Below are 14,820 nucleotides of genomic sequence, written 5' to 3'. Positions count from 1 at the left end.
AAAAGTGGACCTCCAACCTGTGTGAGCACTGGTACTTGCCCAGCCCCCATCCCAAGTCTATGACAAGACTGCTGGTGGCGGTGGTGATGGTGGCGGCAATGTAATTCATGTCCAGAGGCACAGGGCTATTAAACTGTAGCCTCAAGGTAAGACTGTCTATTAGCTCTACTCTGTAAAAGGGCGCCCAGTTGAACACTATTGGGATACCTTTCACACAGTCACATACAGAACATGTATGAATAGGGAATACATGTTACTTGTGAGTTTTTCACAACATAAATATTGTTATTTCTTAAGGGCACTGTGAGACTGCTGTACATAATGGTATATACTTCCTTTTGTGAACGTTTCAAATTTGCTTGTTCTACTGAAACCACTTGCTGAAACTGGTTATCTGCGGATGTTGAGTCTTCCCCTTTCTTTAGAGCAGGGGTTGCCAACCTTTTCTGTAGTGAGAACTACTTCTGATCAGAGAAAAGCATTGTGAGCTTCTGAAGGATAAACAACTTGCACATTCTTACCAGACACCGGTACGACCAGCTTCACTGATTTCAAACCTAATGATTATAAAGGACGCCTGTTTAGCAGCAGGAGGGGGGCAGGACCACACGCCCAGGTCCAAACGGGGGCCAGTGACGCCGCAGCATTCCATTACACGCCAGGAGGCGCCTATATTACCGGCCAGGGGCTCCCACTGCGCGGGACGCCCATTTAGGAGCAGGAGGGGGGGCTGGACCACACGCCCCAGCACCACCAGGGGCCAGTGACGCCACAGCTGCCATCCCGAGCCAGGAGGCACCTATATTACCGGCCAGAGCTCCCACTGCACAGGACGTAGGTTTAGCAGAAGGAGGAGGGGCAGGACCACACACCCCAGCACCACTATGGGCCAGGGACGCCACAGCTGCCATTCCTCGTCAGGAGGGGTGTATATTACCGGCGAGGGGGCGACCGCATGCACTCGGGCTAAGACGGACCCGTCTTAGCCAGTGGGATTCCGGAAGAGGCTGGGCTGGCCCTACGCCGGTCTTGCTATTTGCAGGTCCTTTTATGTTTCAATATGCTAGTTATATACTTGTTATAACAAGGCTAACACTACAGACTCATTTTACTTCACAGTCGTCAACTAACTCACCCAAGTCCATAACAAGATCTTTACCTGGCAGTATCCATGTGAAAAGTCGACAACGCGGAACAGTAAGTGGCCGTTTTATTTTAATCTCTTATTGAATTGTTACTTTGCATTCTATTCCTTGCGGTCTGTCTTTTTTGGTGGTCACCATAGGAGAACGGCCCTATTAATCCCTCTGCAGTTGAAGAGCAAGAATGGGGAAGCAACCTAATCCTGATAAACAGCAAGCGCAGCCCCAGATACTGTCCCCATCCTTACCACAAACTTCAATCAATCGGATGCTACAGCAAGCTATAGGTGTGGTGGCTACCGAGATGGAACTCACAGAAAGACATGTCCTTGAGCCGCGTCCACACCCATAGTCAGTACCGTCCTGGAAAGCACTCCCACGTTGCCCCTACAAGCTGTTGGCACCGAAATGAGAGCTATAACCAGACCACACACGCAGAAGGGGATCGAGAGTATAGGCCCACCTAAGATCACCAAGCCCAAGCATACGACAAGGGTAGGGGTAAAACGTAAAAAGTCTAACTATGGGACGCCAATAAGGTCTGAGCCACTGATCGATCATGTCCTGGACAATGGATGTAGCGCACAATTGGGTTTGTCATATGCGCCTTAAGTGACTAATCTGATGGAGGATTTCAAGGTTCAGATCAGAACCATCATGAGGAATGAGTTTGCTCCTCTGGTAGCCCGCCTGGAAAAGATGGTCAATATCTGTGATAAGAGGGATGAAAAAAGGCGATGAAAGGGCAGTCTTGGCCAGAACTAGAGGAATTGACTCTTTTTGTCAGGCTGATATGTTCGGTGTAATCACCACTGAAAGGCCCAACGTACATCCAGGGGTCCTGGTTCAAGCCAGAACGAACTGTGAAGTAATACGGGGGTAATCTGCACCACTAGCCAAGGTCATCATGAAGGACAGCAAGGACAACAATGGGACCCAGACTAAAGGGGATGGGGTTGGCTATGGGAATATTTTTAGGGGTATGGTCCCAGGGGATGATCTGCAGATGATAAATCTCCCTCCAGCATCATCCCTGTACGTTATTGTATTGGCAAGCGTACATGAAACTAGAGCGGGGCAAAGGGAAACCCAGCAAGATCTAAAGAAACAAATGTTTGTTCTGGCTAGCTAGACATCGCCAATTTCCCTATGAGAAAGCAGGTGAAATCATCATGACTCGTAGGGTTAGTTGGGTGGCCACAAAACCTAAAGATAAGCCTGGGGATTGTATAGTAATTTTTTTTTTAATCCCATGATTGTGCAGCACCTTTTACGTATGACTTGTTATGTTCAAGATACAGAAATGATGATTAGACCCCTCCCACTCACCTACTTTTATCCATCAAGCCCAATGGCTTGGGGAGATGACTTGGCCTAATGGCTAGGGCAGTCGACCTCGAATCTGGGGAACCGGGTTTGAGTCTCGGCAATGACGCTGAACAGCCTGTGGTTATGGTCAAACCACTTAATCTCCCCGTGCCTTAAAAAAATTAAAAAAAAAAAAAAAATGAATGTGTGTCCTCATGTAACACAACTGGTGCTATGTTAAGCGCTCAGATACCCGATACCGGGTCAAGTTCGCGCTATATAAAACTCCGTAAAAAAAAGAAAAAAAGGCCTAAATCAGGGTAGAGAAAGGTTTAGTGCAGGATGAGCGGTACTTCAACCAATCCCTATTGGGTCAGTGGCACCAACAACAGAGACCACTTTTATTTAACCTACGAGTAGCAAATAGATTTGGGGTCTTGGATGAGGTAGATTGACTTACAATAAAAAACAAGTCTGATTAGGCGCCCACCCACCAAAGGGACCAACTGGAGAGGAATATACTGTGAAGCACGCACCCCAATATGGGCATTACATCCAGGGCAGGGAGGGAATATGGAAAGGTGCAAGTAGAAAAGACTCCAAGTGACCGGGAGAAGGTACCTACAAAGGATGGGTCAAGGGCTACGAGGTGGAACCCTAGTGATAATTCCACAAGCGCACTTCCCAGTTTCCTTGATCCCTATGCCCAACCCAAACTACTAGGAACATCAGAAACCCCAAGTACTGATTTTAATAGGGTGACTCTGGAGGGAGCTCCTATCAGAGAGATGGGGAAGCGCCCTAATGATTACACCAGGGAAGAACCACTACCCAATAATGACATCTATGCTGGCACTCCAGCAAGACAAAATTTAGCTACCGAATTGAGGATATTATCCTGGAATGTCACGGGCCTCAAAAGAAAATTGAGTTGCCCTGACTGGGGGGCTTTTGTAGATCTTTTTGATGTATGCATGTCCCAGGAAACTTGGGCAACGGAGGAGGTGTGGAGTATGGGGTTTGCGGCACATAAAATAGCTTCCATTTCAAGCAGAAAGGTAAGCCAGGGGTCCCCAACCTTTTCTGTAATGAGAGCTACTTAAGTTCAATGAAACTCATCGAGAGCTATTAATACTATTAGTCTTGTAACAGTAACCAAATCAGACAAAATTACATTAGTGGCCAGCATATGCAAGATACAACCAATGCCTACCTCAGTGCATCTAGCATGGTTGCCAGTAGTAATATATATAAAAAATAAAAAAAAAAGATTTGTCAATCTAGACTGTCTCTACATGGGTAATATATAACAGCCATAGTTTAGCACCAAGATAATATTTGTAAAAGGTATCTCCAACGCCACATGATTTATCACTCGAAAATCAGCTTCAAATATATTTTGAAAATACATCCATTCTATGTCAGGACACAGAGGCGAGGATTAGGCTTTTCTTTCCTTGTTTATTACAACAGCAGCCATTTTAAAATTGAACAGAAACACCGAAGACTTCATATCCCATGAGTCTTCAGAAAAGCAACGCATTCCAAAACATACGAGTCTCTAGCCAATCAGGCGTCTCCTGGCTACATATTTGACGAGTGCGAGTCCTGCAGCGCTTCCTCTTTCTTTGCTGCTGCAGCCTGGGTGTCAGTTAAGTGCCTCACTTCCTCAGGGGTTTGGGGATTGAATGTGGTCTTGATTTTTTGGCACCTTTCTTCATTCTAAGTCATTTATCGGTACTGTGTGCTATTTTTGTTAGCCTGTGAAGCTTTCTGCTACGCAGCCGCATTCGTCAGTTTCATTTGCTGGCTTTGAGGGTGCGGCCTTCCACAGGCCACCAGAGGGCGCGTGGCTCTTTGTCTGTCTTCAGACGCTCTTTGCTTGACGGGCGCGGGACGGAGGTCGCGTCAGTTTTAGGCTTTGCCAAGTGCCTCCGTCCACTTCCGTTAATCTCCACGGCTGCCTGGTGTTTTTGAACAACCCGAGTAGGGTAAGACCTGCAGGTTCAGTAGCTTGTTGTAAAATCCTTCCCAGGCATTCTTCTGTTTTTAAAAGCCCGTGTAACAATAAGGGTGTTTACACGTTTCTGTGGAGCAGTGTCTCCTTTCAGCCTATTACTGCTGTACCTCAGTGGGTGGCCCCACCCCCTTCCCACCCTTATTAACATTTAACTCTCCCTTTTCAGAGTCCCTTAACCTGGGTGCTCCCACCCATTACTATCAGCCCTGTGACCCAGTGGGTGGCCACCTTACATACGTGATACTCACCTCTTGTCCTCCATTTCTTCAGGACCGCGTTGGTCATGGTGGAATTTGACGACTATTACAAGGAGTATGAGGAGGCTCAGTATTTCCCCATCACAGTTGATTTTTGTGTTGCTGTGGACGCCTCCATAGTCGGGGTGGTCTCAGAGGCAATGGCCCCTCTGGAGAAGAAGATGTTGGATCTGGCGCATAAGTGCCTTCAACCCCTCCATGCGAGGGAGGAGCTTCCAGGGCCCTCGACGCCCAGAGAAGGCCACCTCTCCCCCCTCTGAGAATCCGCGCAAGCGCCCACATCCTGAAGGGGTGGATTTGGATGCGTTTGCCAGGTTAAAGCAGGCTTTCTTGGATACCAAGTCGTCGCCCACGCCTTTGGCCCCAGCCCCTCAGGAGGTCCCTCCCCCAGAAGGGCAGGTGGCCGTGGATTCGCCACAGCCCTCAGATGACTCCCAGGGCGGTTTGGACGGAGAATCCGACCATAGCTGGTCTTGGCGACCATCCCCTTCACCGGCGCAGGTTCCCCAACAGGCTTCTGAGGCAGTCGCGGATCCTCAATCAGATCTCTTGGACCCGGAGGATCTCCTCCATCCCAGATGGTCAGAATAGGCACCTTGTGAAAAAGTTGCCAAATATGTGGCCAGTCGGCTGCGGAAGCCTGTGGACCAGGAGGTCCGCTCCCGCCTCAGGGCGGAGTGCCCTCGACCTTCCCTCGAATGTAAGGTAGCCCACACTCCCGAAATAGACGCCAGGATGGCGACGTTCCTTACCAAGTATATCAAGGATCCCAAAAAGGGCACTGACAGGTCCTGGCGGGCATGCCAGGACAAACTTCTGGACGTCACAGGCCCTTTGGTAAAAATATTTGACATGGCTGAGGACTCCAAGACGTCGGGAGCCCTCATTCCCCCAGAGGTCTTGTCCAGTTGGGCTCAGGGAGCCATTATTTTTCCTCGGTAACGCGAACTGCGCCATCTCCACCGATGGGCGTAGATCGCTTCTTATCAAACTGGACCCAAAGCTGGGCGAGTTAGCCACTTCTGAAGCAGGTCAGGTGGCCCAAGGAAGCCTCTTTGGAGACCCTTTTGTGAAAGAGCTCAGCAAGTTTGTCTCCACCTTGTACTCGCTGGACAAGGCCCAGTCCACGGTTAAGTGTATTTTTAATGCTCTGGTTTTCAGCGGGGCCGGCCATGGTAGGGGGCGCTCAGCTGGCCAATCTTCGCAGACAGCCGCCCGCAGAGGACAGTGGCAGAACTCCTCTCGCTTCAGAAGTTTCTACCCCACCAGAGGCCGCTCCGGCGCAGAGGACAGCGCAACGGAGCCCGGGGTGGCGGAGCTCCCTCAGCAAGGTCTGGTCTGATCTCTTGCCGTACTTTGGGGAGCAGACTGGCACTGTTTCTGGAGAGTTGGCGTTCCCTGACAACAGACGCCTTGGCTAGCATCCAACCGCAGCGGTTGCTCCCTAAATCAAATTTATGTTTGAGACTTGCCATTGCATATTCCGCCCCGTCAAGCTCTAGTCACTTGAAGAGCTAGCTTGGCTTTTCCAACTCCATCCACAGTCTTGGGCCCCTGTGAGCTTGTGTATGGCTTCTAGCTCTTGCACTTTCTGTTCCTGATTCTGTCTTTTCTACTTCCGGCAATGGTTATCGGCTGCTGAAATAGCAATTAGCTCCCCTCTGACCACCAGCGTCAGAAACTCCCATAGAGAGGGCAGTGATGTCTCCCCGGTGTCATTGTTCTGGAGAAAGTCAGCAATCACTTTACGCAACACCTTTGTAGTGGATTTCGGCTGGAGGAGACTATGTCTGAGCCTCTAGTGAGAGGGCAGACGTTGACACAGGTCCACCCGGGACACCAGGGTAAGGGGGACATGGTCAGGAAGGGACATGGGGGCAATGTAAACCTTTTGGATAAGGGCTTGTGTCGCAGGGGACTCTAGATACATGCGAGGGTACGGATGTGGGCTGCGAAGTAGTATGTATAATCTTGTGTGTTAGGGTGGGAAAGTAGCCAGACATCCCTCAAGCCACACTCACTTAGCCCCTGAAAACCCTGTGCTGAAAAGGAACCGGATTGGCCAAAATGTTGACTGGAACTGTCCATGTTGGTGCTCATAACTCAGTTCAAGTCCCCTCCCACCAATATGGCAGCATCCGCGGGTTGCAACACCGAGGAGATGGCCGCTGTGATAAATGTCTCTTGGTGTTCATTGGGAGTGTAGATGGAAGCAAGCGTAAAGTGAAGGCTGCCCAGCTGTAGCCGATAGGCAAGGATTTGCCTTTTGATCGCCACTTTAATCATGACTTCTCTGAACCCCTTAGAGAGGAAGATCACCTCTCCACCCTCTTTGTTCGCATGGCCCGAGAACCGATGGGGGACCCAATAAGATTCCATCCTGTGTTCATCCTTGGGGAGTAGGTGGGTTTACTGTAGAAGGTACATGTCACTGCCAGAGCATTCCAGGCGTGACAAGACATAAGCACATTAAGTCGGGTTGTTAAGGTGTCACACGTTGAGGCTTGTCATTTTAATCTCCAGGGAATTGGGATAGGTTGGAGGGCTGAAGTCTGTCCACTGAGGGGGGTGGAGGTGCGGATGTTATTGCTGTGGCTTGGGGGAATACAAAGCCGAGTCGAAAGGAAGAGACTTGAGCCCCGAGCTAGCATAGAGGTATTAATAGGTCATGTGGTGTAGAGGAGTAAACACAAGTAAAAACAAGTCCCCAACAATATTTCTATTAAAACAATAAAATTAACAAATTCATTAACAATGGAGGATCACAAGTTGGGCATGAAACGGTCGGACGGGCTAGGTACACTCACCATGGAGAGTAGGAGTCTGTTGATCCCTCCACCACCACAGGCCAGGACGTCAAAACCTCAGTACGTTTCATTTGGGGTAGGCACAGATTGCAGATAGGACCAAAGCCACAAGTTAGACTTGCCAGTACCTGATACCAACTGTCCAGAGCTGCTTGGAGCTCCTGAGTGCACTATTTTGGACTGGGGCATGGGTACTTCTTGTGCTTGCCAGATTTTGGTATTGCGGTGGTCACACAGGGAAGCCAGGCACGGAACAGGGAGGAGAATCTTCTGGCAGGTCAAGAATGTGGTAAGCCTCCCTGAGTGTCGTTGGTTAAAAAAGTTAACCCTCCCAACAGAAGACCGGTCTAAAGGGGTGTCCCCATCCATAGGTTACCTCTTTGGCTCGAAGAAACTCAGTAACAGGCTTGAAGTCTCTGTGGCGCTGGAGGTTGAGAAGCAAAATGATGTCTGCTGAAGTGGACCGGTTGCTGGGTTCTGGCTCTTCTCAGTATGCTTTCCATGGCTGGAAAGTCAAGCACGCAGGGTGTCAGTTGACTTGGTGTTGGAGACTTAGTTCAGTGTCCTCAGCCCAGCCTAGCACAGGATCGGGCCTGTATGTATGCTTTGATATGAGAACCCTCGGAGCCCATGGGGATCCCCCTCAGACAAACATTATTATGGCGGTACCTGTTTAAGGTCCTCCGCCTGGGCCAAGAGGTCGCTGTGATGCTCATGAAGGCAGATTATCTCCTGACGCAGCATTTCCACTTCTTTGCTTCTGGCCGATTTGTTTTCAAGGGAGGAGACTCGCTAACACATTGAGGTCAGGTCCTGTCTCACCTCCCGCAGGTCCTGACAGAGGTCTATCTTGAGGGCCTGTAAGAGAGTCAAACAGGGAGGCCAGAAAGGCCTGTGTCACCAGGGCCTGTTCTGAGTCAGGGGCCTCTTCTAAGTCTGCTTACATAGACCGGGCCGGGTCCTTGGAGAAAGCATGTCTGGAGAAAGTGAGCATATCCCGTACTGATTGGTCACGCTTGCCTTTAGCTACGGCCATGTCCTGTGAGGTCGAGCATGTGATGGGGTCTCTGGCCGCCGCGTCACACCGATCTTTTAGTTACAAAGGCCAGCAGGCCTCTCGGTGGGAGATGTCCACTTGGCCCGCCCCGTGTGAGTTTGGGAGGGACAGGGATAGGGAGCAGCTCCTTGCTAAGACGTAGCTCATTTGGGTACTTATACTTCTGGCATGGGCACAGGGGGGCAGAAAGGACCTCAGCGTTGATACCAGTCATGGCAGTGGAACCATGGAATCCCAAGTGTATTGCCTCACGGGCCACTTGCTCCCTCTACTGGCTGTTCTCCTGGTGCCAGGGAACGCCCTAGTATCCACGCGGGCCCCACCGGGTGGACTAGGTTCTCTCTAGGGCAGAGTGGCGTCCCCTTCCCCAGCACCCCCAGCCGGGGTCACCCACCGTCTTCTGCCTGTAGCTCGGGGGGGTTGGTGCAGCAATCTCAGTCAGGGGGGCGCCAGGCGTCAAGATGAATGTAGGGCTAGGTGCCATCTTGTAGGTCTCCGGTTTGTCCAGGCGATAAACTGGGGCCAGGTGGGGGGCCCAGGTTCACAGTGTGGCCCCCAACCAGCCCTGGGGAGGGGGAGCAGAGTCTGTCCATTTGCCAGCCGTTAATGGTGCGGGTGGAAGGCAATGTATCAAGGCTGTGCGACTTGTAGCTCCAGCCGCAGGGCCCTACGTTTCGGGTGCCAGGAGCAGTTATTGGCAGAAGTGGAGGGCCTGGCTGGTGAAGGATCGAGGAGTATGTCTTACTACAATGTCATCTTGTCCACGCCCCAAATATTTTCTTTTTTAAATGGGCAAAATTTTACGTTCAGAAAAATGTTCGACAAAAATGTTCATAATATGGAGAAAAAAATCAGCACTTTAAATTCTCCCACCTAAAATAATGGCTGTATTTTTCAGTTATAAATATGACACTGTGTCTACCAGTCACTGGGAGCAAGATGCCTGCTGTGTCTAAAGGCATCACTTTTTCTAGTTTGGGCTCTTTTTAGCAGTACCAAAAGGGAACTAAAGTTTGATTATATCTGGGAACGGGATGATAATGCTCAGAAGGTTGGACACAGCTATTTTCTCTGAAGTGCTTCTCCTACCACTTAGGCTGGTACAAATGACATCATGTAGAGAAAGTAGTTTTTACCTGGCCCCTATTTTATCCACCAGCTCCGAGGTGTCAATACATTCCAAAAGAAAGCAATGCAAGTTGTCCCAGAAACTGTTATTGTGGGTGCAAAAGGGATTGAATTGAGATAGAGATGAGGGTCTGTCAATACAAACCTCTCACATGCTTAGTAACAGTTTCTTCCCCGGCCTCACCAAGAGGGAGGTGGGTAAGAGAACACGTACTTGCACACTGTGCTCTTGTTTTAAGTCACTATAATCAGTCACAAGTGTGGCCACAGAATTATAAAGTTGGGTTTCAGGCAGGTGCAAACTGATAACATCTTTGTGGCCATCTCAGTTAGTATACTGCATATGTTACATAAACGGCCCTCTCCTCCAACAAGTTTTTAGTGCTTTAAACCTCTGCTGTAGTGGCTGCTTCTATGCGGGCAGTAGCTATGCTACCCACCACGAACTGTTCCATGGTCGCTCGCAGTAAATCATCATAAGAAAAGCAAAGGAATAGTTATTTTTATGGTGACTCGGTTGCCCTTCGTTAATTTTAGCACCACATTATGGTGTCAGTTGACATGATTTATGAATGCATGAGACCGCCAAGACAATAGTTTAATGATCATAAAAAAAAAAAAGAATCTTGTACTCCTGTACACACAATACATTTCATGCAGTTGGGAAACAATTTTGCTGTAGTCTTGCCTTAATTGACAGGTGATCTGTATACTCCTGTTGAGTCGTGAACCGTCTGCAGCAAACCACACAGGCATAGCTGCTTGAGGGAGTTCCATGAAGAGTAACTGTAGGATCACATGGAGAGTGGTCAAACCTGTAACACAAAAAAACAAAATATTAACACTGAAAAAAAAACATGTAGTACTGAACTTAATCGGATTTTCTTAAATAGCATGTACTATAAAGTAAAAACCAGAAAGAAAAATCACTTTAGACAAAGAAGGAGCTATTAGATATATTGCCAATTGGGATGTTGGGTGATGCTAGTGCTTTCCTATCGGGTGCTTTCTCAAACCATGCTGTACAGTAATAAACAAACATTTTGACGAATTGGCAGCTTTGATACCAGTAAGCACCTGCTTCTAATAACTTGTAAGAATTGAAGAAACAGTAAGGGTAAGGCCACAGTGGTGACCCTAACAAGCCAATGAAGGACTGATCACTGGCAAATTCGACTTCAACACTGTCACAAACATGCTTCATTCTATGTCAGGACCGGAGGCTCAGATTATGCCTTCTTCCTTCGCTTTATTTTTTACAGCAGCCATTTTTAAACACAATAACAAACTACTATTCCCATGAACAGTAGGAAAGTTCAGAACAGAAGTCCTCCTTCTCTGTCCACACCCCAACCTCCACTTTGTCCTTTCACTCTGTTTCCTCTTTCTTTGCTCCTGTTGTGGGGTATTGCCTTGATTTTTTACCTGCGTTGTGGAGCAGTTTCACCTTATCTGTTTTCTTTGGAGAGTCCTATAGTCGCTGGACGCATTTGCGTATCTTACACAACAGTATGCCCAGCTAATACGGCGGTGCCCTCTCTATGGGCAGCGCGAGTCAGGCACTGACTGAGTGTTGAGGAGTGCTGTCTGGTAGAGAGCCTAGCCTGGCCACCAGCCACCCGAAAGACACCTGTTTTTGGGTCTGTATTCTTCCTCCCCCTCCCTCCCACCCCCCACTGATTTACGCCCCTCTGGGGTCTGTATTTTATCATTTTTCTTGACACCCTGCGGGTTGCATGAGTGGCTAATAGCGCAGTGTGAGACACTGGTCTCGGGTGGCAGGAGTCCTTTTCATTCAGCCAGGGAGTGAGTGTCCCAGGGCTCTGCCGATGAAGTGTGTGCCTCTGGCCCACCCAAATTAGCCTGGGCTTCCTCCCAGCTTAATTCTGTTCATGCACTGCGTGCCTATATATACAGTGATCTCCAGCACTTAAGGGACTGCCTATCACGCCTAATGGGTGCTGTCCTACTTACCAGTTATGCAGTCAGACCAGGAGCAGTCCAAGGAGTTCCATCAACTAATGTACATGCATGCAACAGTCACCACGTAACTACCAAACTACTGCAGGACACGCACTAATTGATCACTAAATATGATGAACAGGAATACAGAAAGATTGACAAAAGCTCATCTTGAGACCATGACAGGCCAATATGTCCCCATTTCCAGCTGGACACATCAGCTCTCAGCGTTTGTTCTTGGATCTATGACAACAACTTGATCCTGAACTTTGAAGGACCAAACCACCAGTATGACAAAGAATCCTAAGCTTTTCTTGATCTTCTACAGGACCCCTAGTATCAGGGTAATCTGAGGAAAGAAAGCAATATCCTCATCAAATCAAACAAAGCTTTCCCTAGGCACCCAGGCATTACCCATCAGGTGTAATGGTTGTATCTAGAATAAATTGTAGAGTGGAAGTGTATATGGCTGTCTTATTTACTTTCCCACTTATTGAGTGAAAAAATACCATTTATCAAGTCCTTTGGTCTGAAACCATTGACTCCTTTGAGGTGGCAAACCAGCAGAAACATACCATATTTGATCTTCCACTCCAACAGCCCTACTGCCAGATGACGGAGATGTAGGCAATCAGAACACCCTGGAATTACAGTACTAGGAAGACCCTTTCCTGGGGAATATATTACTCATTAAAAGCAGAGCTACTCAGGCCTCCTGCAGAAGTTATTGCAAGCTTAGTTAAACAAAGGTTGTGTGGATGTGCTGGGGAAGCCATATCACGGCCATTCTGAACCCTCAGGAAGACCCATGCTTTTGTGGTCATCTCTGTCCAGTTATAGTAATGGAGAGAAATTCTTCCATATTTTACTGGCTGGAGTGGAGAGGGCGGCCTGTGGTTGTGGGGAAGAGGTCAGTGGTCCTCATTTACTGGTACTGGGAGTTATTTGCATGGTGAGGGAGAAGGAATAAGATTGCTCTTCCCCTCTTCTTCGGTTGCTGAGTGGAACTTGAAAAAGATCCCTTAGCAGTGGAAGGCAACAGCTGAATGGAAGAGGAGAAGTCATCTCTATAGTACAGCTTAGATGGAACTTTTCATTTATGTGTGCCCATCTTATACTGCTGCAGGACCTCATTAGTTGACTAATTGAACAAGTTCTTCCCATCAAACACAAGTCAATTACTTTTTCCTCTTCTTCTGGCCGAGACCAAAGGCTTTCATGACTGATGTCAGTATTTTTGAGGTATTTATATGGCACAAATGTAGATAAAAGGACAGCAGAGCACAGTACAGGGTCAGAGTACAGTTAACTCCTGATAAGAGAGGTAGCAGTATTCATGGAAGCAAAAGTATAATGTTACTGTTCTAATAAGTAATATTCTTTAAACCGATGAGTCTTAAACTCTTTCCTAAAGTGGACCAGCACTGCAGCTGTCCCAGTGGATATGGGGATGTTGTTCCAGATCCTGGATGAATACATGCAAAGTGACTGCTGTCTCATTTTCTTCTTTGTACACTGATGATTTCCTGGCTGCAGGTGTCCCCAGAGCCACCAGACATGGTAAGCTTGTATGCAAGAGAAGGAGAGATATTGGTTTTGATGGCTTTATAAAGAATGTAGCTGGTTTTGAAAAATTGTGTGGGCCAGCAAGAGTTGGGCAGGGTACTGCAGGTGCATGGACTGACAGGTCACAGTCCTGGCAACATTAATGATATGGTCACACAACATCATCAGTTTTTGTCAGCAGATTCGTTGCCAAGGTTAAACATTAATTTCTACTCCTCCTTGAGATGGTCTGGATGTAATGAGGATATGTTACGATGATCATTTATAATACGCAAAATAAATACCAGGAAGCCCAACTTCCTGCCCTATCAAACAATGAGGCATACAAAAAGAAATTGCATTCGTAAAGGAAATACAAGAATCTTAGAGGGGACATTCAATCATAAAACAACTACTACAACAAATAAATATACAATTGACAGAACAAAAATTAATTATCCACGAAACATAAAATTAGGAAATCTCTCTGCTGAAGAACCGTAAAGTAGGTCCTACATGCCAATGGCGACAGCACCTAGGTAACAAAAGTAAATATGTCCAGAACTATAGTTTAAGCAGATGATGAGGGTTGAAGAGGTTGGAGCGATTATGTCATAGTTTAGTCCATGCTACTTTTAGTGTCTTGGCCCAAACCCGAAGATCCATTCAGGGATGGGCAGTGTAAGGTCACTGTGAAGGAATCTGAATGGTTGGTGGAAGTGAAAGAGGCATAAGAGGCATTTCTATGCTTTCCTATTTATCACTTTCAAGACAACAGACAAACGTGTGCCTTCCATGCTGAGCTATACAAGGTGTGACATGCTATACTACAGGATAAGTTATCTTATTGTTCAACCCCAAATGATTAATCTGTTCGGTGTCAGTTATAATATCTGCAGATACTTTATGGGACGGTTCAGATAGATAACCATGCAATAGTTTAGTCTAGACATATCCACTGCCTGAATTAGTAATATATCTTCAACTATTAACGAGGGGCACATTTTAAACAGGTGGCAAATTCACAGATTTAACTACTAAAAGTAAAAGCAAGTCAAAAAAAGCTTGCATTAACTGCAACGTCACTCAGGAATTGGTGGTTTACAATTGTGGTGGCCAACACATAAATAGCAAAGTATTTGGTTTTTCATGTAGCCCCTTTCCAGACTTAGTGCAATACATTCAAATTCAGGTTTTGACTGCCCAAAAAAATTCATTATTACGGTTATTTTGAAGTAGTTGCTATTCAAGCAAGTTCAGATCGTGCATCTTCACATATTGGAGTCTCTTCTCTTTAATCAAGTGTGTGAAAGGCAACACACAGTTATTAAAAAAGACAGGAGAAAGGGCTGATCCCGACAAACACCACTGTCTAATGTGTTTGATTTTGAGGCATACTGCACACATTTCTCTACTCTCCTGGCTCTTTTAGAAAAGATCTGTTGCAAGATGTCCCAGAGGGTTACCCTCATACTTTCTGCCTTTCTTCTCCACTTTTTTCTGACTTCGTTTTTGCTATCGAATTTTGAGCACTTTACCACTGCTAACCAGTGCTAAAGGCAAGTGCTCTCTCCTCTAAACATGGTAACATTGG

The 14,820-nt window shown here is 47.3% G+C and overlaps 1 protein-coding gene across 1 annotated transcript in view; it reads right to left on the bottom strand.

Annotated features, from left to right (window-relative positions):
- Nucleotides 1-14,820, bottom strand: part of ZNF451 (zinc finger protein 451) — a 641,645-nt gene that overhangs the window by 368,778 nt on the left and 258,047 nt on the right. The window contains exon 6 of the mRNA XM_085610887.1: nucleotides 10,408-10,534. Within this exon, the coding sequence (XP_085467013.1) occupies nucleotides 10,408-10,534 (127 nt within the window). The remainder of the gene's footprint in view (nucleotides 1-10,407; nucleotides 10,535-14,820) is intronic.

Source organism: Triturus cristatus, chromosome 6, assembly GCF_964204655.1.
Source record: "Triturus cristatus chromosome 6, aTriCri1.1, whole genome shotgun sequence".
NCBI lineage: Eukaryota > Metazoa > Chordata > Amphibia > Caudata > Salamandridae > Triturus > Triturus cristatus.
This window is presented reverse-complemented; position numbering and strand designations above follow the sequence as displayed.